Source organism: Lissotriton helveticus, chromosome 8, assembly GCF_964261635.1.
Source record: "Lissotriton helveticus chromosome 8, aLisHel1.1, whole genome shotgun sequence".
Lineage (NCBI taxonomy): Eukaryota > Metazoa > Chordata > Amphibia > Caudata > Salamandridae > Lissotriton > Lissotriton helveticus.
In genome coordinates, this window is record NC_136069.1 from 918,006,481 (window position 1) to 918,033,676 (window position 27,196).

The 27,196-nt window shown below is 46.9% G+C and overlaps 1 protein-coding gene across 3 annotated transcripts in view; it reads right to left on the reverse strand.

Moving 5' to 3' along the window:
• LOC144773001 (SH2 domain-containing protein 1A-like) overlaps positions 1–27,196 on the reverse strand; it is a 324,523-nt gene that overhangs the window by 188,887 nt on the left and 108,440 nt on the right. For all 3 annotated transcript variants that reach the window (XM_078657740.1, XM_078657738.1, XM_078657739.1), the window contains exon 2: positions 20,583–20,643. In XM_078657740.1, coding sequence (XP_078513866.1) covers positions 20,583–20,643 — 61 coding nt within the window. The remainder of the gene's footprint in view (positions 1–20,582; positions 20,644–27,196) is intronic.

Sequence of the window (27,196 nt, forward strand, 5' to 3'; positions counted from 1 at the left end):
GGCCGGGTGGTAAAAGGCGAGCCTCCTTTGGAGATATTGAGCTCCCGAGTCGTGCAAAGCCTTGTGGGCCAGTGTCAAAGCCTTAAACACTATCCGCTTCCGGATAGGCAGCCAATGGAGCGACTGCAGTAGGCTAGAGGCTCTGGCCCGCCTGTGGAGGCCAAAGATGGCCCGTGCGGCAGTGTTCTGAACCACCTGCAGGCGTTGCAGGAGATACTACGGTAGGCCAAGATATAGAATGTTGGAATAATCTAATCTTGAGCCGATTAAGGCCTGAACCGTAGTCCTCCTGTGTTCTTCGGAGAGCAGAGAGAAAAACTTCCGAAGCATCCTAAGGATGCCAAAACAGGTTCCCGTGAGAGCCAGAACCTGGGATCTAAGCGTCAGCCCGTTGTCAATCTTAACTCCCAGGTTCTTTGCTAGCTGGGACGCGTGCGCTGGAGGGAACATGTCGGCAGGCCACCATCCATGCCAATCTGGGTCTGATGGACAACCAAAGAAGAGTATCTCAGATTTATCTGAGTTGCACTTGAGGCTGTTTAGCTGGAACCATTTAAAAACAGCCCCAAGGCACTCACGGATGCTCTCGCCCTCAAAGTCTTCTCCCTTCCGGCAGGTAAAGAGGAGCTGGGTATCGTCGGCATAGGATACGATCTGGGCCCCAAAAGACTCCACCAGTGTCGCCAATGGGGTCATAAAGATGTTAAAAAGAGTCGGGCTCAGCACGGAGCCCTGAGGGACTCCGACTCCCAATGGCGGCATCTCGGTGGAGCAGGAAGAGGCCCAGACCGTTTGTCGGCGGTCAGCCAAAAAAGATCTAAACCAGCTGAACACCGTCCCCCTCAGACCGATCTCATAAAGTCTGGCAAGTAGACCCTCATGGGGGACGGTGTCAAAAGCCGCCGACAAATCTAGCATGACCAGCATAGCTTTGCCTCCTGTATCCAGCGGCTCTTTAATGGCTTCAGACACCTCCAACAGCGCCGTCTCGGTGCTTAAATTGGGGCGGAATCCAGATTGGGAGGGATGTAACAGATCGTGAGACTCCAGAAAATTGGAGAGCACGATATGGACATGTTTCTCCAAGATCTTAGCCAATGCAGGGAGGAGCGAGATGGGCCTATAGTTGGCAGGAGCCTCTGGGGCAAGGCTCGGCTTCTTGAGAAGGGGATGACCATTGCCTGCTTCCATGCCTGCGGGACCACCCCTCGGCTCAGGGACAAATTCAAGATCGGGTTAGCTAGAGGATTAACAATAGCCGCCATTTTCGCCAAGAATTTGGCCGGGCATGGATCAAGAGGCGACCCAGATTTAAGATTAGCCATAAGTGCCAATGATGAAGATGCCGAAAGTGGTGGAAAAGCTGCTAAAATTGGGCCTGAAGGGGTTGGAATGACTAAACCATCCACAAGGCTGGGCAGAACATCAACCAGCCTTGTAGGAAAGGAGTCCTGAATCAACTTTATCTTAGTGGTAAAAAAGTTGGCAAGGGTAAAGTAAAGTAAAGTCCACATTTGTAAAGCGCACAATCACCCGTAAGGGTCTCTAGGCGCTGGGGGCCGTCGGGAAGATTAAGCGAGCTATTGCCCAGAGTCACATGGTGCTGGGCTAACCTGCCGCCGGAGCCGGGGATCGAACCGTGGTCCCCAGATTCTAGCGTCAGTCGCCCCGGCCGCGGCGCCACACCTCTCCCCAGGGTAACAACCCAGGATTCAGAAGGAGGGGCCTGAGCTGCATTAGATCGCGGGGTCGTAAATTCTCTAACGATCGAAAAAATCTCCTTACAGGAGTTGGCTGCGGCCTCAATTCTCCTGGCAAAATATCCTCTTTTCTCCTGGAGAATTTCCCGGTGATAGGCTTTCACCAATAACCTATAGGCAAGCCTCGCCTCAGCATCGTTCTGGGACCGCCAAGCCCTTTCGGCCACTTTACATTGCCTTCGAGAATGTGCAAGCGCTTCGGTGAACCAAGGGGCAGAAATCCGTTTAGATGTTAATCGGGGGGGAATCACAGGTGCTAGATCGTTCAGCCTGTCCGTTAGCCACATCTGCAAAGATTCTAGGTCTTTATCCAAATCCCCCGTAAAAGGGAGAGGATGGTCCAGAGAGGCCTGGGCCAACATCTCCGGGGTCACCCGATGAAAAGCCCTGGATGCTGGTCCCAGATGTCTCAGACCAGTATTAGATGGTTTCTTAATGCACGGTATGTAAAAATAGGCCAGCCGATGATCTGACCAAAGTACCGGCAGCAATGCCGTCACCTCAATAGGGGACGTAGAAAAGACCTGATCTAGGGTGTGGCCCCTGTCATGGGTGGGTCCAGAAAGATAGGGAATCAGGCCTAAAGGTGCCGTAATGTCGATCAATTTAGTTGTGTCGGGGTCGGAACTCTCATCCATGTTAAAATTGAAATCTCCGGCGAGTACACAATGCTCCGCTCTTAAGGTCAGCGTTGAGATTATCGACTGGAGCTCGTCAAAAAAGGATCCAGCCGAGCCGGGAGGCCTATAAACTAAGAGCCCTTTAAGAGATTGTTGGGGTGACAGTGCTATGGAGAAGGCAAGGGATTCGGAGCCCGTGATGGCCTCCATGGGGATGATAGAACATGCAAAGGCTTTGTTCACCACGAGTGCCACGCCCCCACCTCTCCCTTCCAATCTGTCTTGCCTAAAAATGTTGTATTCGGGGGGGGGATAGCTGTCGCAATATCGGGGTTAGATGACTCACCTAACCAGGTCTCTGTCAGCATCAGGAGATCAAAAATTTCCTGGGCATGCCTGGGAGCAGATCTGGTATTTAGGAGTAGGCATAGATGCTTCACACTGACCACATCACTAGTTGATGTCGAGGGCGGAACACTGACCAGAGACCATCCACAACCCGGGCATTTCCTCTTGCCCCTGTAACGACCTGGAAAGACTATATGACAGGCACAAAAGGCCTTTTGGAGTGACCGAAGCTCCATGGACGAGTAGCACAACATAATAGCACCCTAGAAAGTATATGCAGGAAGACCGAGCCTGGCCGCTGCTCCGCGCGCCTCCGGGACGCTGACGGGCGCAGACGGGCAGGACTCTGACACGACTCCGGCACAGGTCCGGCGCGTCCGCTGAACGCGTCCGCTGAGCGGAGAAGTGTACGTTCTTTTTATAGCGCTGCTAGAGCGCGTGAACGGCCTGGCCCACACCCAATATGGCCGCCAAAGCCAGATCCCAGCCCTCTGCGTCGATGCTCGGCCGAGGGCGGTCCGGGGGTAGGGGAGGGGTGAAGGGGCAACGAAGCACTAAGGAGCGCTAGGAAGTCTCAGAGTCTCAAGTCTCTGGCGCTTATTAATCAAGCGCAGAGAAGCACAGCATTAAAATGTCCAACACACAACAGACAATTTAAAAATGGAAAGAAGAGAGCGAGACCTCCCGGCTTCCGCCTCAGGAGGGAAAAAGGTCACTGCAGATGTTAATCCCTGGGCGAGGATTCAATTCCCTTTTTATAGCGCTGCTATAGCGCGTGAACGGCCTGGCCCACACCCAATATGGCCGCCAAAGCCAGATCCCAGCCCTCGGCGTCGATGCTCGGCCGAGGGTGGTCCGGGGGTAGGGGAGGGGTGAAGGAGCAACGAAGCGCTAAGGAGCGCTAGGAAGTCTCAGAGTCTCAAGTCTCTGGCGCTTATTAATCAAGCGCAGAGAAGCACAGCATTAAAATGTCCAACACACAACACACAATTTAAAAATGGAAAGAAGAGAGCGAGACCTCCCGGCTTCCGCCTCAGGAGGGAAAAAGGTCACTGCAGATGTTAATCCCTGGGCGAGGATTCAATTCCCTTTTTAGGTTTTGCCTGGCGAAAACGATGCGAAAGCATCGTTTCGCTAGGCGAAAACCTAATGAGTATAGTATGGGGCTGGGAATCCGCCCCCGTCTTTCATTGGCTAGCTCCATAAATGGAGGCTAGCCATTGGAAGACGGGCCTGTCCGTCAATGCCGGACCAGATTCGGGGGCGTTCCCGAGAATTTTTGGCTTTTGGCTACGTCAGCCGAAAGCCTGTTCTCGGGAACGCCCCCGAGTCTGGTCCGGCATTGCCGGCACCCGCCTTCCTGCTCGGGGTTGTGGGCAGATGTGTACATTTGGCCTCCGTGCATGGTTCCTTTGCTGTCATGGAGCCTTTCTTTGTGCTCCCTACTCCCTATCACTTCCAGAACACCTGCGAGTATTCCTTGCCCAGACAGTGTTTGCAAGTGAGGCGCAGCGCTGACAAGAAACTCACCACAACTTCCACACGTGCAGGAGCGACGGGCACACCCCTCTCTCAACCGCTGGCAGGAGCCGCCCTCCCGCCGTTAGACATGCTCCCTCTCCCCCTCCACTAGCAGCACCCTCTGCTGAGAGAGAAGCACGCTCCCTGAACTGGAATGTGCACTCCCCACTCTGTCACTACAAATACCCGCTCCTTCCCAAGAAGTGCCGACCCTCTCGTTCCAGCAGCACACTTCTCTCTTCTCCAACCAGAAGCAACTCTCCCCCCTCCCTCCCTAAGCTCCCCTCTCCTCAATAAGCAAAGCATTTAATTCCCTTACAGGAGGGGCATTTTTCTGTCACCCACCAGCAGCGTGCGTCTCTCTCCTCGACGGAAAGTGCACCCTCCTCTGTCCGGCACGAGAAGGACTCTTCCCTCTCCACTACTAGATGTAAACTCTCCATTACAAATGTACAAAAGAAAGCACCTCAGGCTCTCCAACTCTCTCTCGCAACTCTACTGAAATTCCCTCCTCCTCCCTATGAGAGGCTTACTACTCTCCACAACGGAAGCAGGCAGAAATGAGGCATAACCTCAGGAACAATAATGCGTTATTTTTGGACAGGTGAACGCTGAGACTGACAGTTTCTGGAGAGGCAGCATGTTCTGTGTGCCCGCTGCTCTAGAAAATGAGGATGTGGCATAACGGCTAGAGCGGCCGACCCCGAAGCTGAGGAAACAGGTTCGAGTATGGCGGGAGGCTCAAGCACCATCACCGACTCTTCTCGTGCCTAAACTGAATCTGTCTGCCCCAATGACTGTAACTGGTGCTCAAGTAATGTGCACTGATGCCTTTCAATGAAAACTATGCTGCACTGGCCTATCTATAAAGCTGCAGTGTGTTGTTTAAGGGAATGGCGGGGTGTAAAAGCAGAAAAGCATTATTTTAGTGATTTCATTTTGAGCCGTGCTATGGTGCAAAGTACTCACTCACTCACACACACTCTCACTCACTCATTCACTCACATACTCACACACACACTCACTCACTCACACACACACACACACTCAGTCAGTCACACACTCACTCACTCAATCACTCAATCACTCACTCCTGCCAGCCCTCCAATCATAAGGGAATAAGGCGCCAGGGTGCTTGGAGTAGTCCAACAGTGTTAATGGGATCAGGGGAAGTGACAATTCCCCCAAAGAGTGGGTCACTTTGGGGAGTGGGCTCAGGAGAGACCCCCATGCCGTGGGCTTCCGGATTGTCAAGCTTCGCGCCCGGGCTGTGTGGGTGTGTGTGGGGGGCTCTGTGTGGGGGAGGCTCTGTGTGTGTGTGAGTGGGGCTCTGTGGGTGGGTTCTCTGTAGGTGTGTGTGTGTAGCATGTGCGAGAGATTAAGCTATTGGCATTGTAAATGACAATGCCATTTATTTATCTGTTTTCAAAACCAACACATAAATAAAAATATTGTCATTTACAATGCCAATAGCTCTAACTTTTGTAAAGGCGAAACCGTTGCATTGTAAATGCTTGTTATAGCGCTGCTAGAGCGCGTGAACGGCCTGGCCCACACCCAATATGGCCGCCAAAGCCAGATCCCAGCCCTCGGCGTCGATGCTCGGCCGAGGGCGGTCCGGGGGTAGGGTAGGGGTGAAGGAGCAACGAAGCGCTAAGGAGCGCTAGGAAGTCTCAGAGTCTCAAGTCTCTGGCGCTTATTAATCAAGCGCAGAGAAGCACAGCATTAAAATGTCCAACACACAACACACAATTTAAAAATGGAAAGAAGAGAGCGAGACCTCCCGGCTTCCGCCTCAGGAGGGAAAAAGGTCACTGCAGATGTTAATGCACTGGCAGACTACAGCCCAGCTAATTAAAATCTCTACCAGGAAAGTATATTCTGAAGGTACTGAAGCTTAGCAGGGTGGGTGCACGTACATCTAATGTTTTTTTTTTCAAAAACAAACTCAGAAAGTGGAGTTTGTTGTTTAAAAACAAAAATGTAATGGCTGTGACGCTCGGGAAGTTTTTGTCCAATTGTGTGCATTTCATTATTCCTGCTTCCTCTGTGAGATCACTAGGCTGCCCATGGTGCTCTGAACAGGAAAAAAAATATGTTTGAAGGTCCACCCTAAATATGGTGGATGGTCTTATGTCTATTGACGGATGGCACTACGTCCATTGGATCATCACTCAAAGTTTTCAGTCACGGAGTGGAAACATTTAGGTGGAGTTTTTTGGGGTTCTACTACGGGGAACTCGGCAAAGTTGCCAAAAAACTCTGCTAGGGACGTGTAGTCCCGCAATCAGCGGAGTTTCTTAGGTTGTTCTGTTCGCTCTAATTTTTAGAGCTGGGTGTTTGTCCCACGCTGCAAAGAGGGCGCTGCTTCTGTTTTTGCCGCTCAAGTAGATTTTCTACTCATGGAGCAGCTTCCTCAGTGCGAATAGATGGTTTCTCAATACGAGCGGTTGCGAACATACATGGCCCCCCATGGTGAGAAATCTTGCTGGGAGGTGGTCTAGCGTTGGATTTTCCTTGCTCGCACTCGTCAACATAACATTGGCGAGTGCGAGCGAGGAAAAAACTCCACGTGCTTTGCTGAGTGTGGATAACTCTGCAAACTCCCCGAATGGAGCGGAGTTCACCAGGCCTACAATAAATAGAAACGGGAACCACAAATCTGGAGGACAGTGTACTGTGCCATATTTGTGGAGGAGGACCACGTCTGTCAGACTCTAACTAAGGCCATAATTCTCTCTGCTCAATATAGAAAAAATGAGAAGCTAGATTTTGGCAATTGATCTATCTCTAATTCTCGCTGGTTGCTACCTAAGTTGGGCTCTTCCCATGCACCAGCATTCTCTGCAGGCAATGTAGGCATCATGATTGATACCAATTTTGCTTTTAAATAGCATCTAAGTAAACTGACCTCCATCTGTTATATCATGCTATGGGTGCCAAGAAAGATCTTTCCTATAATTCTGTCGGCTTTCCTGAAAGCTTTAGTCCAGACACCTATTCTGTCCCAGCTCGAAGACTGTTATTCCCTATATGTCAGTCTCCCCTCTTCTTACCGTGTAGCCATATTTCAGGGCATCCAGAATGCACCAGCTTAATTTGTCTGGGCATTAATAGGTGTCCCCAATGTAATCAACCTCAATTCTTTCAAATGAGCGCCTGTTCTAAAGAGAAGTCTATTCTAGGCCTTTTCCATATGTCATAAGGATGTCAATTCTACCTGACCCAGGTCTCTACCAATACGGTTCAGTTTCTGCACATCACTTAGACCACTCCACTCAGAACCTATGAACCTCTTGTTTGTTTCTAGATTTCATAGGCCAAGGCTTGGAGGTCATACATTCATGCTAACTTCTGTCAAAGCATGGGAGTCCATTCCTACCTCACTACAGTCTATTGGTAGCCACACCAATTACTGCAAACATCTAAAAAGCTTTTTTTTCTAGGCTTTTTGTATTTGTATAACTTTGTATAACTATTGTATTTGTATAACTGTTGGTCGATCCAGTTGAAGTACTAGAATGGGTAAATGTGCGCTTTATAAAAACTCTATAAATCAACCCATTAATTAAGTATTGTTCAGACAGTGCTTAAAATTGGCAAACACTTATGGTTATTGACTCCGATCAGAGAAGAGTATTCCTTCATGTAGGTTTTCCTACAAAACGCTTTTAGGAAGCTGCAATAAAGTGCAAAACATGGCAGAGGTGCAGTCCTACTGGGGCATGTAGCTAATTTATGATCTGCTGTTCAAAAGGAGACTTTTAACATTTTGCAGAAGACCGAGAGCCGCCCTTAACCTGAGCATGGGTAACTGTTGAGGTGTGTTGCCAATATGCCAATATTTTTCTTGCAGATCTTTGCGGACCGCGACTTCGATGCATTTTTAAGTAAGCCAGCATCAGTGTAGGCTTCTCATGTGATTTGCTAATAACTAGTTTTTTAGGCCTAGCAACAGCCTTCCTTCAGCTTTGTGAATCTTCAGTTGCCCATTGATTTGGGAGGCTGGTAGTTCAATCATAGTGTAGAGCTGATCATAGCCTCCCACTATCGTTGGCTGGTGGTGAAAAGGAAGGGGTTTTTAGGAGTTTGAGTTGGTGGAAAGATGTTTTGACTATTGTTCCTGCTTGAAAGCCCTGGCATAGACTAGCACCCTGCAGTACTTCCAGGTTTCATTATTCTGTTTTGATGGGTACACTCTCCTAAAAGGGTACAAAATGTCTTCCGCTGTTGCCGCTCCAGGGACCACCATAAATGCACTGTAGACTGGCATTTAAACCATCACAATTTTAAAACAGTAACTGAGTGTAAAGGTCACTTTGGGCTAAGTCTGTGTCTGACAGTAAATGAACAAGCATTGGCAAAGCCAATAGTTCTCACCTACGCGAAAGCTATTGGCTTTGGCAATGTATTTTCGCTATATTGTACACCAGTGTGGCTGTTGTTCAGCATGGCTAAAAGTCAGTGGCAAGGGGAGGGGTGGGGTAGACTGGAGGGCAGTACATTGGGGTAGAGTAAATTTGGGTAGGTTGGGGTAGAGTGGAGTGAGATAGGTTGGCATGGAGTAGCGTAGATTGGCGTAGACTGGAGTAGGGGTAGAGGGGGTATAATGGATTAGTTTTGATTGGGGTAGATTGGAGTGGGGTGGAGTAAGCTAGATTGAAGTGGCAGAGTCAGGTAGATTAGCATGGTAGATTGGAGTGGGGTAGACTGAATTGGGCTAGATTGGTGTGGAGTGGGGTAAATTGGAGTGGAGTATATTGGGGTATATTAGGGTAGGGTTGATTGGAGTGGGGTAAATAGGAGTAGGATTGATTGGGGTTGTAGGGGGTAGAATTGGGAAGAGTTAAGTAAGGTGGATTGGGGTCGAATTGAGTCGGTGGAGTAAGTTAGATTGGAGTGGGGGAGTCAGGTAGATTAGCATGGTAGATTGGAGTGGGGTGGATTGAATTGGGGTAGATTGTGGTGGAGTGGGATACATTAGAGTGGTGTATCTTGGGGCAGTTTAGGAAAGGATATATTGGAGTGCAGTAGATAGGAGTAGGGTTGATCGGGGTAGATTGGGATGGATTGGGGAAGAGAGGAGTGGAGTAGATTGGAGCAGGGTAGATTGGGTGGATTATAGTAGTGTAGAATGAAATGGAGTGGGATAGATTGGGTAGTTTGTAGTGGGGTAGATTGGGGTAGGTTAGAGTGGGGTGAAGTGGGATACAGCAGGGGAGAGTGGGGTAGGTTAGAGTGGATTGGAGTAGATTGGGTTAGATTTGAGTGGGATATATTGGAGTGGGGAAGTGGGTTAGATTGAACTGGGGTAGATTGGAGAGGAGTGGGGTAGACTTGAGTGGAGTGGAGCAGATTGGAGTAGGATATATTGTGGTAGATTGGAGTGGATGGGGTAGATTAGAGTGAGGAGGAGTATATTGGAGTGGGGTAGATTGGGGTGGAGGGTGTCATGTTGCGGCGTTTTGCCGTTCCTGGGTGGCCGCTAGACGCATACAGGGATCGGGATCCTCACTTCCAGGCGGAAGTCGAGTCCCGGTCTAGTCTTCTCTGACCCGCCTTCCTTCTTCGGAGCCCTTCCGGGCGAGACGCTTAAACGCTGCGTGTCCCGCCGGCTCTGCGCTTCAGATTCTTCTTCGTTCCTAGATACGCCTGGTACCATGGTGTGGTGAGTGGTGTGGGATAGATTGGGATGGGGTGGGGTAGATTGGGTCAGGGTGGCGTAGATGGACTGAAGTGGAGTAGATTTGAGTGGAATGGATTGGGGTAGATTGAAGTGGGGTAGATTGGGGTGATGCTGATTGGATGTGGTGGATTCGAGTAGGGTAGTTTGGAGTGTGGTAGGGTTTATTGTAGTGAGGTGCATTTGGGTGGGGTGGGTGTAGCGCTCAGATTTGGAGGGAATGTGTTGATTTAATCTGTCGGATCATTCTAAGTCAATCCAATCCCATATTGATGCTTTACACAAATTAGCCAAAGAAGTCAAGCAGGATGTGGAACAGGGATGGTGGGATTTGTTGTTTGGGTGGTTACCAGATTTTGGTAAACTTCGCTCTCTGATCTAGGTGAGAAATCAGTAGCAATATGTATCTTGGTATCCTTATGTTGTTGTATTCACTGTGTGCCTAATCTTTTATCTATGCTTCGTCCCCAAGTGGTTGATTTTAGACCGATGTATTATAGGAGTCCTTATTCAAGGGATGGACCGTTATAACTGAGGCAAAGGTGTATTGGCCATTGACTTTTACATAACTGACTTCATTTTGTGCTATTTTTATATGCTTTAAAATGATTATTTCATGCTTTTATGTTTTTACAGTATTATACTTGTGCTTCCAGTTCAGCACATGAGTTACTGCTTCAACATGTATTTTGGAAATATAATTTTTCACTACTAGTGGTGTCTTTAGTTGAGAGGTTCAGTTTTATATATATGTAAATGGTGATGGTCGAAGGTCATGGGGTGGAATGTAGTGAAAGAGCCAGTCTTATGGTTGGGCACCCTATGATGACCTTCAACTACCACCATTCTAACTGACTTTCGTGTGTTATTTTACCCTAGCCTGCATATATGTGACGGTCCTGCATATGCCTGCTTCTCTTCTTTCTTGTAATCTTGCTGTCTTTTAGTGGGAACTGTCATGGAGTAGAACAGTACATTTGAATTATAAGTGCTTACTATTGGCTTTGACATGGCTTCTTGTCATCTTGTTTTCTGACTTTGACTATTGGCTTTGACATGGCCTATGTCATTTTGTTTTCTAACTTTGCCTTGCTTCTATGTGCACAGCAGTGCTTGAATTATAAGTGCTTACTATTGGCTTTGACATCATGTTTACTATTGGCTTTGCCTCCTGTCTGGCTTTGCCTTGCTCCTGCGTGCACAGCAGTGCTTGCGATTCATATTCAAGGTCTTTCTGCTCCTCACTTGTTTTTCACACCTCACCGACCAGAGTCAACTGGAATATGTTGTGGGAAGTGTCTGTGGAATGTGCAACTCTGCATCGAAGTCAAAACACGGCAGCTTGGTCAGCCTTCGTTTTGGCCTTGACGCAGACTGGTACAACCAGCTCGGTTCTTTCTTATGAGAAGGGGGCAAGGTTTTGTAGAAGCTTTGCCTCACGTTGAGTAATGGTATTAAAGCTGGGAGCCTTCGGGGGGCCAGGTGGATGCTCACCACAGAATAGACGTATTGCTGTGGAGGTGACGGAACTTGAGTCTGGATCAAAATCCTTCCTGGCCTGGTGAAGGGTTCCCCCCAGCTTGAGTTGGCAATGATGTTGCTTAATTAATCAGTGAGGTGTTCCTAGCGATTCTTGTATATATTTTCTACTCTTTGCTATCTGTATATACTGCATTTTATTTCAATGTTCATTTAATTGTTCACTTGATATTTGGGAGTCTGCAATTACTGATATACTTGGTCTGCCTTTTTTAAATATTGCATAAATAAACTTGTGTGTGTTGTTTTTAAATGCACCTGAATTTGTTTTCTTACCTCGCTTTAAGGGAGTGCTGGGTCTTTGCCTTGTCTTAAGGGAGTGTTGCTCAAAGTCTATTATTAAAGGTACAGTGGTCAATTTGCCTCCCAGGTGGGGGTGCAAGGTTTGGGTGTGTCTTATTGGCGAGAAGTCACATTCATTTTGGTGGGTTAGATTGGCCTGGAGTTGGGTAGGTTTAGGTGGCATTTTGTAGTATGGAGTGAAGTGGAATGGGGTAGATTTGGTAGAGTAGATTGGATTGTGGTAGATTTGGATAGAGTGGAGTGAGGTAGATTTGATGGATTGGAGAGGAGTTGAACTTGGAGTGGAGGGAGATAGAATGGGGAAGAATGAAGTGGGGTAGAGTGGAGTGGGGTAGATTAGGGTGGATTGGGGTGGAGTGGGTTGGGTGGATTATAGTAGGGGTGATTGGAATAGAGTGGGGTAGATTAAAGAGGGATGATTGGAGTTGGGTAGTTTGGAGTGGGGTCGATTGGGGTAGGTTGTAGTGGAGTGTGGTACATTGGAATGGAGTCCTGGAGTGGAGTGGTGTGAACTGGAGTGAGGAAGGGTGGAGTAGAGTGGGGTGAGGTATATTGCAGTGTGGTGGAGTGGGTGAAGTGGAATAGACTGGGGTAGACTGGAGTAGACTGGGGTAGATTGGAGTGGAGTAAATTGGAGTGGAATAGAAAGGGATAGATTGGAATTGGGTAGATTGGAGTGGGGGAGATGGGTGTGCCGTAGATTAAGATTGGGTAGACTGGGGTAGAGTTAGGTGGGGTTGTTTGGAGTGGAGTTGGGTAGATTGGAGTGAAGTGAGGTAGATTTGAGTGGAGTGTGGTAGATTAGAATGGGGTAGATTGGATTTAAGTGGAGTGGGATAGATTAGTTTGGAGTGGGGTAGAATGGGTGTGTATGGTAGATTGGGATGGTGTGCCATAGATTGGCATGTGGTGGGGTCGATTGACTGGGGTAGAGTGGGTTAGATTGGGCTAGGGTAGAGTAGATTGTACTAGAAGGTAGTAGATTTGAGTAGAGTAGATTTGGGTAGGTTGGAGTGGGATAGATTGGAGTGGCACAGATTGGATTTGGTACATTAAATTAGGGTAGTTTGGGGTGGAGTGGTGTAGCGTAGATTGGAGTGGGGTAGAGTGGGTTACATTGGACTGGAGTCGGGTAGATTTGAGTGGGATGTAGTAGAATGGGGTGAAGTGGAGTGGGGTAGATTGGGTACAGTGGAATGGAGCGTTGTAGATTGGGACAGAATGGCGTGAGCTTGATTGGGGTGGAGTGGAGTTTGATAGATTGGAGTGGAGTCGAGATTGGAGTGGACTGAGATAGATTGGTGAAGAGTGTAGTGGGATTGAATGGAGTTTAGTGGGGTATATTACAGTAGAGGGAAGTGGGGTACAGTGGGTGGATTACAGTAGGGTAGATCGGAATGGAGTGGAGTAGGCTGGAGTGGAGTAGACTGAAGTGGGGTAGACTGAAGAAGGATTATTGAAGTGGGGTAGTTTGGAGGGGGTAGATTGGAAGGGAGTGGGGTAAACTGGAGTGGAGAGGAGTACATTGGAGTGGGGAAGATTGTGGTGGAGTGGGGTAGAGTGGAGTGAGATAGATTGGGTAGATTTGAGTGAAGTGGGGTAGATTGGAGTGGGATAGATAGGAGCGGCGTAGTTCAGACCAGGCTAGATTGCAGTAGGGTAGATTGGGTTAGAGTGGGTGAGATTGGACTAGAGTGGAGTAGATTGGGATGGGGTGGGGTAGATTGCAGTAGGGTAGATTGGGTTAGAGTCGGCTAGATTGGACTAGAGTCGAGTAGATTTGAGTGGAGTAGATTAGGGTAGATTGGAGTGGGGTAGATTGAAGTGGGGTAGATCAGGGTCAAGTGGAGAGGGATATTTGGGGTAGACGAGTGGAGTGGGGTAGATTGGAGTGAAGTGAGGTAGATTTGAGTGGAGTGTGGTAGATTGGAGTGGGGTAGATTGGATTTAAGTGGAGTGGGTTAGATTTGATTGGAATGGGGTAGAATGGGTGTGTGTGGTAGATTGGGATGGTGTGCCATAGATTGGCTTGTGGTGGGGTCGATTGACTGGGGTAGAATGGGTTAGATTGGGCAAGGGTAGAGTATATTGTACTAGAAGGTAGTAGATTTGAGTAGAGTAGATTGGAGTGGGGTAGCTTGGAGTGGCACAGGTTGGATGTGGTACATTAAAGTAGGGTAGTTTGGGGTGGAGTGGGGTAGTGCAGTTTGGAGTGGGGTAGAGTGGGTTACATTGGACTGGAGTTGGGTAGATTTGAGTGGGATGCAGTAGAATGGAGTGAAGTGGAGTGGGGTAGATTGGGTACAGTGGAATGGAGTGTTGGAGATTGGGACAGAATGGCGTGAGCTTGATTGGGGTGGAGTGGAGTTTGATAGATTGGAGTGGAGTCGAGATTGGAGTGGACTGAGATAGATTGGTGAAGAGTGTAGTGGGATTGAATGGAGTTTCGAGGGGTAGATTACAGTAGAGGGGAGTGGGGTAGATTGGGTGGATTACAGTAGGGTAGATTGGAATAGAGTGGAGTAGACTGAAGTGGGGTAGACTGAAGAAGGATTATTGAAGGGGGTAGTTTGGAGGGGTAGATTGGAAGGAAGTGGGGTAAACTGGAGTGGAGAGGAGTACATTGGAGTGGGGTAGATTGGGGTGGAGTGGGGTAGAGTGGAGTGAGATAGATTGTGTAGATTGGAGTGAAGTGGAGTAACTTGGAGTGGGATAGATAGGAGCGGCAAAGTTCAGACCAGGGTAGATTGCAGTAGGGTAGGTTGGGTTAGAGTGGGCTAGATTGGACTAGAGTGGAGTAGATTGTGATGGGGTGGGATAGATTGCAGTAGGGTAGGTTGAGTTAGAGTGGGCTAGATTGGACTAGAGTGGAGTGGATTTGAGTGAAGTACATTGGGGTAGATTGGAGTGGGGTAGATTGAAGTGGGGTAGATCAGGGTCGAGTGAAGAGGGATATTTGGGGTAGACGAGTGGATTGGGGTAGATTGGAGAAGAGTGGAGCGCAGTGGAATGGGGTAGATTGGAGTGGAGTGGCGTAGACAGCAGTGGAGGGGTGTGGAGATTAGAGGAGCAGATTGGAGTGGAGTGAGGTAGATTAGGGTTGAGTGGGTTAGAGTGGACTGGGGTAGATTAGAGTGGAATAGATTGGGTGGATTGTGGAAGGGTAGACTGGAGTGAAGTGGGGTAGATCAGAATGAGATAGATGGGGAGAGGACGCGACCTAACAGCTATAGTGGTCGACTTTGAAGCTAGGAAACCAGGTTTGAGTCTCATCAGGTACGCTCAACATCCTATGATTCTGGGAAAATCACTCAATCTCCCCATGCCTAACAAAATTAATGTGCCTGTCTGCAACACAACTGGTGCTCATGTAAAGCGCTCTGATACCTTTGGGTCAAGTTTGCACTATATATACAATGTCCCTCCTAAAATAGTAGCGTAGTGGGAGTTAAGTAGATTAGAGTGGAGTGGGATAGATTGGAGTTGGATAGAGTGGTGTGGGGTGGATTGTGATGGGTGGGGAGAACTGAAGTGGGGTATATTGGGTGAGAGTGGGGTAGGTTGGAGTGTAGTTGAGTAGATTGGAGTGTAGTAGATTGGGGTAGAGTAGAGTGGGGAAGATCGGAGTGGGGTGGATTGCATGGGGTAGATTAGAGTAGGGTGGAGTGGAGTAGATTGAAGTGGGGTAGATCAGGTTGAGTGGAGAGGGATATTTGGGCTACATTAGAGTTGGATGGATTGAGGTGGAGTGGGTAAGATTGAGCTGATGAGTGATAGATTTGAGTGGCATTTGGTAAACTGGAGTGAATTGGAGTGGGATGGATTGGGTAGAGTGGAATTCAGTGTGGTAGACTGGGGTAGAGTGAAGTGGGGTAGATTGGAGTGAAGTGGAGTGGGGTAGATTTGGACAGAGTGGAGTGTGGTAGATTGGAGTGGAGTGGTGTAGATTGTGATACATTGGAGTGGAGTAGAATATGATAGATTGAGTGGGGTAGATTGGAGAGGAGTGGGGTAAATTAGGGTGGAGAGGATTTGGATAGATTGCAGTGGAGTTTGGAGTGGAATGGGGTAAATTGGAATGGAATGGAGTAAATTAGACTGGGGTAGGTTGAAGTGGAGTGGGATAGCTTAGAGAGGAGTTGAGTAGATTTTAGAAGGTTGGATTGGGGTACATTTGAATGGGGTGGATTGGGGTAGATTTTAGTAGGACAGATTGGAGTGGGTTAGACTAGAATATATTGGAGGGCAGTGAGCTAGATTGGAGCAGAGTGAGGTAGATTTGAGTGGAGTGCTGTAGATTGGTGTGGAGTGCAGTAGACTGGAGTGGAGTCAAGTGGGATAGAATGGAGTGGAGTGGGATAGATTGGGATAGAGTGGAGTGCAGTCGGTTGGATCGTAATGGAGTGGATTGGAGTGGAGTGAGGTAGTTTGAAGTGGAGTAGATTGAAGTGGTATAGGGTAGATTGGCCTGGAGTGGGGTGGATTAATTGGGGTGGGGTAGATTAGAGTGAGGTAGATTGGAGTGGGGTATATTAGGTGAAGTGGTGGGTAGATTGGGTGAAGTAGAGTTAGGTAGATTGTAGCAAAGTGGAGTGAGGTGGGGTAAATTAAGATACATTGGAGTGAAGTGGGATAGACTAGTGCAGAGTGGGATAGATTGGAGTGGTATTGATTGGGGTGGGGTAAGTTGTGTGAAGTGGAGGGTTAAGGAGTGGCATGTTGTCTTGTGGAGTGGGGGGTGTAGATTGGAGTGGCATGTTGCAGAGTCTCTTAGAGTGAAGGAGCATATTGTGGAGTGGCATGTCGTAGAGTGGAGTGACGGAGAATGGAGTGGCATGGCATAGAGCCAAGAGTGGCATGCAGTGGCCTATGGTGAAGTATGCATGGTGTGGTTGCAAACTACCTTTACAGACAACACATTTTCAATCAAAATGACCATTACCTTTGCACCAAAATATGATTTTTACTGCACACAAATGATAATGTGTGCAAATGTCATCACCTAGTGCATTGATTTGTTTTGGTCATATACAAACATTTTTACCACACTTCAGAATTACAAAAAAAGTGCTCTATTTGTACTAATTCTGATATATTCTGAAACATCAGCAACGTTTTATTTTGTTCTGTGCTATACACATACTTAGATACTCAGCAAGAATGTCACATAAATTCTCTCACTTTGAAACCAGAGAAAGAAAAATAAACAAAATGGAAGCTCCCTAGAAGACAGAGCCTGACATTTGACCTCTGTCTTTGAATGTACAGCAAATGTGACAAGATAAGAACAAGATCTAAAGGCCTGTTTACATAAACCAAGGTTAGGTGGAGAATACAGTAAACAGGGGTTGGGCAATAGGAGGAACAAACTCAAGCTGGACAACCTAAAGCACATAAAGCCAGCAAATAATAAGCCAGAAAAATGTGAGTAACAAACCACAAAGCCAATGGTAAGTATTGGGCAGAATGCATTCCTAGGTCAGTCAGTCTGTCAAATATCTTAATTTCGGCTGTTACTGCCATAAAAGCACAGAGAATGTTATATTATAAAAACAGCTTCATAAAAAAAACACCATCCTACTAAAAGGAAATATAGATGCAATTTAACATTTGAATCCCATTTAAGGTTTCAAACATCAATAGGTAGGGAGGTCCCACCCTCCTCAAGTAAATATCAGATGGGGGACATAAAACATGAGTAAGAATCTTTGCCAAAGGCACCTGAGAGAATATTCGATAATACCATCAATTCATTCAATATTTAAAAATATAAGTTAAACAAAAGAAGTTAAGAAGAGCTAATCCCATGATTATAACAATTTAAAATCAAGGATTGATCTAAAATAAAACAAGACTACCAAAGTTCTATACTCTATTTTTTCAGTAGGTGTCTACGTTTGCACCACGTTGCAAATAAGAACTTGGAGATTGCAACAGCGACTACCGGGTAAGTATCATATTTTAATATCCTGTAAACCTCTCTAAAGTTTCTTATACCCAGGTTTCTACAAAGTTGAAGGACCCATTTAGATCTAGGCTGACCAAATGCGGTACAGAAAAAGATCACATGAATCTCGGTTTCTTACGCTTTGTTGCACCCAGGACAGAGTGATTTAGTAGCTCCCGTCAGTTATTGGTGAATGCATAAAGCGGGAGCGGCCCGTGTTTGAATTGTATAAACAGTTTCTTAACTGCAAGGGGTTGAATAGAGTCCAAAACCAACTCCAGACTGTAGTGCTGCTTTACATCCAAGAACTTGGAGGTCAGATTGGATGAGTCTACTGACTGGAGAATAATTGCCAATCTATGTTCTTTCAGGGCAAATATTAATGATTTTTTGGATGTGGCAGGACATGTCACCTCCAGTGCAGACCACAGATCATTTCTCCCTATAGCACCGAATGCATTCCTAATGTAGGACAACCAGGATATGTTACCCGCCCCCAGGATGGACATGACGGATTTTAATTCCTCCCTGAAATTACCTAACTCTGGCGTAGACCATAGCCGTCGCCAGTAAAGAAGCGGTCGGAAAGAAATCAGGTCGGAAATGGGAACAATGCCGAAGTCCATCCTTAATGGAATTAAGGGGGTACTTTTTGGGAGACCTAGAAGTTGTCTCAAAAAATATTTTCAGTCGCTGTAATAGTGTTAATAGGACATTGACCCCAAAGTTCTGCACCATACCTCGAGGCCCCCCTAGCTTGGACCTTATGTATTTCTGTGGGGGGACCAATGACCTTTGTGGAACAACTCTTCTAGACTTTTAATATCCCCCCATTGCCTGAGTTAGTTTTAAATTTGCCTTAGTGATTTGCGGTCCCCACTCCATTTTGTCGTTAATGGTAAGTCCCAAATAGTCAAATATAGGCACCCTCTCTAGGGCCCGATGATCCATCTTTGGTTGAGGGTAATTGGTGGAATCAATTATGGAAAACCATAATTCTTAGTCTTCTGTATATTTATCTCCAAGTTCCTTTTTTTACAGAAATGACTAAATTCCTCTAAAACACGCTGCATCCCCATAGGTGATTTAGAGAGGAGCAGCGTGTCATCCGCAAACATTAAGGCTGGTATTTTGCGGTTAACAAGTCTTGGGGAGTCAATGTCCTTAACAGCTAAAAGCACATCGATTAACCCATTTAAGAAGAGCGAGAAGAGTGTGGGTGCAAGCACACAGCCCTGTCTCACTCCCTTCTCAACGGGAATAGCAGCTTTTAGTCCCCCGCTTTTTCCAAATCTTATTCTAGCAAAGGTGCCTTCATGAAGGCGTTTCAGCTGTTGACAAAGATAAGCTGGAGCTCCCATGTCAAGCAGTAAGCCCCATAACTGATCTCGATAGCTCCCATGTCAAGCAGTAAGCCCCATAACTGATCTCGAACTACCATATCAAACGCGGATTTGAGGTCCATGAATGTTAGATAAAGAGAGCCTCCCTCCAATGTTATGGTTTTCCAATAGATTAGTTGTAATCTAAACAACTGATATATGGTTGAGGTTTTGGACCTGAAGCCTCCTTGTAGGGGAGTTAGTATATTATGATCATCCATCCAATCCTGCAATCTTCCCAAAAGAACACAGGCAAAAATCTTTTGTGTTACATCTATTAGGCTCAGCTTTCTGAATGTCCACAAGATGTCTTTAGCAAACCAGACAGCAACAGCTGTGCTGTCTGGTAGGCTTCGACTTAAAAAGGCAGGCAGTGAACCGGGGAGCAAAATGGTGCTTTTTTGTCTCCCGAAATGTTTGTGTGCAGTGTCCATTATCATGCAGAGTTATTTTATGTAAATATGTCTGTCATTGCCATCTGTATTGAAGGCTGTATACCATTATACTGACAATCTTATTAGAACAGCGTTTTTCTATTAAAACTTTTAATGTGAAATAGGCACTAAAATAACATTTGTTGTGGGTGTCTCCAAAGGATGCAATGAGAAGTACTTACCAAATATTTTTTACATCAAATATTATAGTATTGCTATTATCTTAAAAACAACTGTACACAGTGATAACATAATATTTCACTAAATCATTTTTTGAGAGTAAGAAAACATAAACTTGCAGAACCAGAGGGGAATTGGAAAGCGCTGAATTTTGTACTACAAGCGTAAGTGGGTCTAGTTGTAGGAATTATTTATTTTAAATGCTGGGATGAATTAATCACCTATATAAAGATAGCACATATATTTTGATGCTCAGTATTTGGAGATATGAGGAGGAGCGATATCTAACCACAAGGCTCAAGATTTTATATTTTTTGGGTAAAATGGGTTTAGGCTATAGAGTTTGATATACTACTTTGAGAATAATAGGATAGCTAAGGTTTTCTAATTATTTACTGTTTTTCAGGTGGTACAATATTTGCAGTCAATTATTAGCCTTGAAATAAGTAGGAGAGCTTGCGAAGCATGTGATGGCTCTGCAAAGAAAGAGTGCTCTAAGCCGTACAAAGATAGACTACTTTTAAAGAATTCCACTCTACTTGCTGCACAAAGAAGGCTTTGCAAAAATGAATGCACTGTTTTGAAGTACTTTCTAAATGAAGGGCCTATATCTTTCCGAATTTAACAACAATGATTAAATATATCATGATATTAACAAATGAAATGATATATGTATATATATATATATATATATATATATATTATTTTTTTTTAAGGATTTCTGTATGAAACTTGTTCATTTTTAATGTTGAAAATAAATTGACAAATGTATAATATAGAATTACAGTATTTCAATTGGTACTGACGTAATTTTATGCCTCGGCTTTTTCATAACATATGGAATCCATCTTTCTTTAGCACTTACCTCAATCTTAAACTTGCTGCCGATCTTGAAAATTCGATAGGTATAGATAAACCTCTGAAATCTGTGAACAGATATAGATGTGTTAAATTCTTCAAATATGTTCGGGTTCCATCAGTTGAATAGTGGAAACACAAGCAATGGCAGTTTTTCGGGTCTGGCAAGACACAGCTTAACTGTTTCACACAGCTAATATGATCTGTACCCAGAGAGAGGCAAGTGGCCAGCCCACCGTCCCCACATCTCCATTGTTTATCGCCATTTTGTTAGGTACTACTGTATTGTACATTGGATGTCAAGTTTTGCTAAGCAGGCCTCGACTCTCCAAAGGGTAGATCAGCAAGGAAAGCAAGGCATACTTTAGGAGGGGGTGAGGGTTTGAAACTCAAACACAGAATGACACACGCTAAGAACAATCAATGAAGCCCTCTACCCAGCGGAGCCTTGCCCAAGATCTCGTGTTCCTAGCCAAAATCGTGCACCAATTTGGTTCCTTCACACCCACACAGATGCCATACGCCATCGAGAACCAGGGGATTGCCGCTGCCCGCGTCTCCAGCAAGGGGACATCAGCAGGGCAGCCCCCTTAGTGCACATTAGTCTGAGCACCCACCCCCCCTCCAGTCCTCGTAGAGGGGGAGGCTCAACCAGATCTCCATCCCCTCCTACATTAAGGTTGCAGGCATGCACCCAGAGATGGTGGCTCAAGCCCATCCCAGACCGTCAATAGCACCTGCGCTAGAGCCAAGATCTGGCAGTGGTGGTAGTTGCCAGTTAATTGCGGGTGGTGGTGCAACAACCTGTGGAGAACGTGGGGTCAACATAAATTTGACTATAATGATTGAAGAAGAGTTTTTGGTGTTCCGACTGCCCAAAAAGGGACAAGTGTGTTGCGTTCAGGCGCTCCCCTCTCTTAGACAACTAGGACACCCGTTTTTAGTCATGTATCCCATGGCAGGACAGTCCCCAAGGGGAAATAGCCATTGTAAGGGTGCAAGCAAGCACCAAGAAATGGATGCTCACGCCCATCGCTCGTAAGATAACCAGTGACCCACTATTTGGTAGTCCAACACTATTACTGGCATAAGTACCCAGGTTCACAGGTGGATTACAGGGTCCGGCCATCTGCAGGTTGGCACTTCACGAATTGTGCAATGTCTTAGGAGGGACACCTTGCACTATGCCTTTATACCTGTTGTGACCCCATTGCTAGGGCGCCAGGGATAAATTGAACATAACCATGAAGTTGTCTGGTCAATATGGCAAAGTCTGGATGGATGTTTCTCCTGGATGTGTAGGATGCCATTGAAGCTGTGGGTTGCAAGTAGGGAACATAGAGGTGGGGGGCTCTGTCATCGACGGTAGCCTCCTCCAGAGCTGTGGCGGAGTTACAGGGCGATCTGGAGGCAGACCGGTACAGTACGGGTACCTCTGCGGCAGACCGGTACAGTAAGGGTACCTCTGCCTGGCAGAGTAAGGGTGCCTGAGCCAAAGACCTGGAGCCGCAGGGAGGTTCCAGGAAAACCGCGACGGTGCCCCGTTAGTCCTTCGGGCGGTTGGGGGCCTAACCAACCGGGGTGTGCCATACCACACTCCGCCCTGAAAGGGGCGGGAGTATAAGACATGATCACGTGATCTGTAAGGGGATCAGCAAAGGCTGCACTGTCCTGGCATCGACCCACCGTGCCGGCTGGCTCATAAGGCGGGCGGGCAGCAAGGGGCTGCCTGCCCTGGATCGCCCGTAAGATAGCCCACTAAAACGTCATACTTTTGGTTGTATGAAAATATACCTGCAGCAGTTCTTTACCCATAACAATGTGTCCTGTGTAATCATTATGGGTAAATGTATAAAATGCAAGGGGAGCGGATGACGGTGTGGGCACTAAGAGCCTCATGGGTGCGGGGATTTGCCGCAGGATGGAGACAGACTGAGAGTCCAAAAGACAGAGCGGGCTGCAGCGAGCCATGATGGTGAGCCACTGAGAAAAGACTTCAGCCAGACCCAGGAGCCTGCCGCCTCAGGCCTGGCTAATAAGCGGTGGAGAACTGGGGATGCCCTCCTTTTTCACTCCCTGCTGCACCTGATTGATACCATGGGTGCCCGCTCTGGGCGCTAAGGGAAGACAGGAGAAATGAAGCACCTAGTCCGGGGAAATGGTGGGGAAGGGGCGGCAGCGACATCACCTGAGTGGACCCAGCAGTAGGCAGCTGCATGAACTCCAGTCCTCCTAGTACATGCAGTGGGGAGGAAGAGGACGATGTCTGGTCTACCGAGGCCAGGGTTTGCCGCTGCCAAGATGAACGCGCGCCTGGCCTGAGGAGCTAAGCAGTGGAGGCGCTCAAAGGGGGTTACCTACTGAACCAGGCCCACAGAAGAGGAACATAGCAAGGAAACATACAAGATGCACCCCACCTTCATAAACATATGCACCGCCCTTCATAAACTATGACTGATACATAGTGCAAGGTGCTGGATCTGACCCCCCCCCTGCTGAAAATCCGATTGCTTCTTGGTGTGAGCACAGCACCTAGAAGAAGGACCCACTGACGTAGTCCAAGGAGCTTGGACAATCCAGAAGCTATGTTGCCCCTCTGACAGGGACAGATGTCAAGTGTCTGGCACAGTTGGGCTCAGGAATCAGACCGAGGACCTTCATTGGGAGACACTAAAAATACTTCACCGCTCCTATGCACATATCTTGGACCATAGGCCTCAAACTACATTCCCGCACTGCGGGGATGGTTGGGGGCCGATCTGAATCTGGAAACTGAGGGCCTGATTCACAAAGGTAAAGTTAGACCAAAGGTCTTAGTTTAGACCAAAAGTCTAACTGTACTACTTTTCGGTATTCACAAAGGTAAGTTACGAGTAGTAAGTAGATTTCCAAACGCAGAGTTTCTGCACTCAGGGCAGAATCTCTGCAAATTCCGCCATAGTGCATAAACTCTGCAGTCCTAAAGATACTACTCGAAACTTAACTTTGTGAATACCAAAAAGTGGTAAAGTTAGACTTTTGTTTTGAACTTAGACCTTAGGTCTAACTTTACCTTTGTGAATCGGGCCCTCACTGTACAACTACCGAGAGACCCTTGAGGGTGCGGCAGTAGATGCCTGGGAGGGAACATCCTTCAACATGGTTAAAACCAAGATAGACAAGTCCTCAGGCATGAAAGGATTGCAACTGTCACTTACACTAAGCGCAGGCCCTGATGAACCCTTGAAAACAGTTGAAGGCACGCTGGGTGGAGCAATATGGGGACATTCTTGGGCAATCTCAGAGAGGAAAGGGTTGATAGATGTGGGGCTCTTTAGTATGGACCACAGGAAACCTGCCACAAGGTTCAGAGACGTTGAAAAGAAGATTGCAGAGGTAGACCCTGAGGCGGGAGTCTGGGAAGCATAAGTTAAAGAACTTATAGCTCAGTGACAAATATCTGGGAGTGAGCAAAGAATGCTGAAGGCAGTGTGTGTGTTGAAACAATATCCAAATAACAGAACTTCCTAAGAAAATGAAAGGTCATAGTGCAGAACTGTTTCTGGAACAATGACTTCCAGAACATTTATGATGGAACTCACTCAAACCATTTACTGTGGAACCGGCCTACCAAGTCCTGTTGGGCTCCACCTAGACACAATGTGGCCAGAACGCTGAATCTTAGGGCTATGGACCGTATCCCCCAGGTGGCGCAAGCACATCACCCATGGATGGTAGAAGGGAACAAGCCCACCTCTTCCTGGATTTTACGATATTATTCTAAAGAAAGCGGATCTCCATCCTTCAGGTTAAAGCCAATATGAGTTTATTGTGCTTGACATACATGCTTCTCTATCTTGCTAAGCTCTGAGTAGTCAAGGATAAGACATCCTACTTCTTTGCAACACCAGAAAAAGCCAGTCAATGACTGGATCAAAACGGAACACCCAGAATGGCGAGTGATGACTGGAGAACCTCTGAGTCAAGATTGTGGCGAAGGGCGGCATGTAGGAGGGCCAGGGTATCTGGATGGCCGACAAGACAACAAGTGGAATCTGAAAGGTCCTGAGTGGTGGCAGATAGGGAACACTGTATACACTCCCAGGAGGTGGCATCGCAGCACAGAGCCCTCTGCGACACTCCAGGCTCTGAAGAGGATGATATGGCGGCCCTCCTTTGATGAGGCTCTGGTCTGACCCCCATGGCTGCAGATAACATTGTCTGACTTATTTTGAAATTATAATACTTGAATCATTTTCTGCATATGACTGATAATGATAATTCACCAGTGCCCCATGGGCACAGGCAGTGGGGGCAACAATGACAGCAATGAATGCTGGGGTGGAAGGCTTGGGAACTCATTTTGTAAATATAATGTGACTCATCCTCACTTTTGGAAGCATGATCACATTGGTATTGTAATCAGCCCGTTACTCATTATGTTGTAGGTTTCTCTTTGGTTTCTTCATTTGGGGGATGGAAGCCGACAGACCTTTCAGTAACTAGGGGTATAAACAGTTTTAAGCTTATACAGTGAAAAAGTTCCGTGGGGCAGGTGGAGTTGGGTTACTTATTGTTCAGATGTTTGGAGCAGATGCAGTTACTGGATAGATAGTGGATGGGAGGGCATGGCAGGGGTGTGGAGGCACTGTGTGCCATTGAAACATACTGTCCACCACCCATAGTTTTAGAGTGTACCCTTCAGGTGTGTTTCTTCGAGTAGTATCACATCTGGGCATGTCGGCGGATTATTGGCGCTACAATCCCTTGTTTAATTTTATTTCCAAAGTCATTCCACTTCCACAAGAGAATTTTAAGCTTCTGGTCAGCTTTGTCAGTCATTGTTATTGAGCGACCCAATCCCCTCCAAGTCAGCATTAGAGGGGATTGAGTTGCTCAATAACGATGACTGTTGAACCATGAAATTAATTATAAAAATCCACCTGTAAATATTATATTAGTAAAGTACTGACCACAAACATTAATTACAATATGTGTATATATGTTTCTTACACTTTCTAACAATCGCGCCAATTTCGTGAATAACCACGGTACTGGAATATACGTATAGCAAGTTTTCGCAACAAATTGGTGAGTATTAAAAAAAATACCTTCTGGGCACATCTCTTTGTTCCAAAATAGAATGTTTCTGTAAATATTGTTGTATTTCATCCCCAGGGTGGGCCAGGTCCCAGGAGCATTGTTTTTTATGTAAGTGGAGCTCCTAAGAAGCCCAGGGACCACCACCTCCCCGGGGCTTAATATTTCAATTGGAGGCGTCTGCCTGGACCCCCCCCCCCCCTCCGGAAGCAGTAAAGAGCCCTGGGGACCACCACCTCCTAAGGTTAATTGTAGTTTTGGAGGTGGGCCATGCGTACCCCCCCTCATAGGGCTCCTAGGAGTCCAAGGGTACAACACCTCCCCAGGGCTTTAATAGTACATTGGAGGGGGGCCTCGCAGACCTCTCTACTTGGCCCAGTAGGGCTCCAGGGACCACCACCTCTCCAGGGCCAGAAATTCTAGAAATAAAGGTGAACCTACTGTGCCGTATTTGACCCTGGGGACACCACCTCCCTGGGGCTGGTCCTTCAAATTGAAATGAGGGGGCATAGTGGCCCCACTCAAGGAGTCATTTCTAGCCTTGGGAACCACCCCAACACCCCCCCCTCCAGGGTCGGCTCCCTTTGTCCCAGAGTTACAACCCCAGGACATAGCTGTTTGCACTTGCTTGGGGAAAGCATTAGTAAACAGTAAGTCGACCCCCATCGTGCGGAAGCAGATAAACTGTTCACTGGGAGTAGACTTTTCATCTGTTTTCCTGCCCGCAGTCAAGCGGACAGGCAAACAGATGAAAGAATGACTCTCAGACACAGGGAGCAGCATTTTTGTCTGTTCCCTGTGTGCGGGAGCAATGCCTTGCACACACTAGAGACAGGGAGGCTGAAGGGACTGTGGGGGCATTGAGGCTCCCCGTGGTCCCCAACACTGCAGACTGGATGCCTTGGTGGGCTCCTGTGGAGGTGGGGTCCCGGGGGACAAAATCAGTCTGAGGAGGGGGGCCATACGGCACTCATCCCCTTTACTACATAAGGTGAAGATTCACTTCTTTATAGTTTTGTCATCTTTTCTTCACAAGGATTCTTGTTACCATATATTTATAGATGAAGATGCTCGGGGAACAATCATATTGCTGAAATTACATGCTCACAATGTTACTGGACACATTACCTTGTGGTCCTTTATGCAGTTGTAGTGTAGAATATGCACTGGACATTTACCCAACATAGTAGGACTTATGTTGGGTATAACTTTTTGGAAAAACTGTGGGCTCTTCTTGGAAAGAAATTAGATTCTATTATTGGGCCTGATGTTTATTTTGCAGAAATTAAACATCAACGGGAATCACTTACAAATGTAAACACAGCAGGTGCCCATTTTGAAACACCACTTCTGTGAAGCACAAATGATACTAACTACTTGGGTTGGTGAAGGCAAAGCAAATGTGTTTCCTCTCATATTCCATGCTTGAAAACAATCTGAAATCCTTAATAAAGGTGAATGCACTGGTGATCTACTGGAGTGCCTTCTCATCTGTAGTGACTGTCACAAGTGGTTTCTTTCTTGTCCTGAGAACATGGTTCT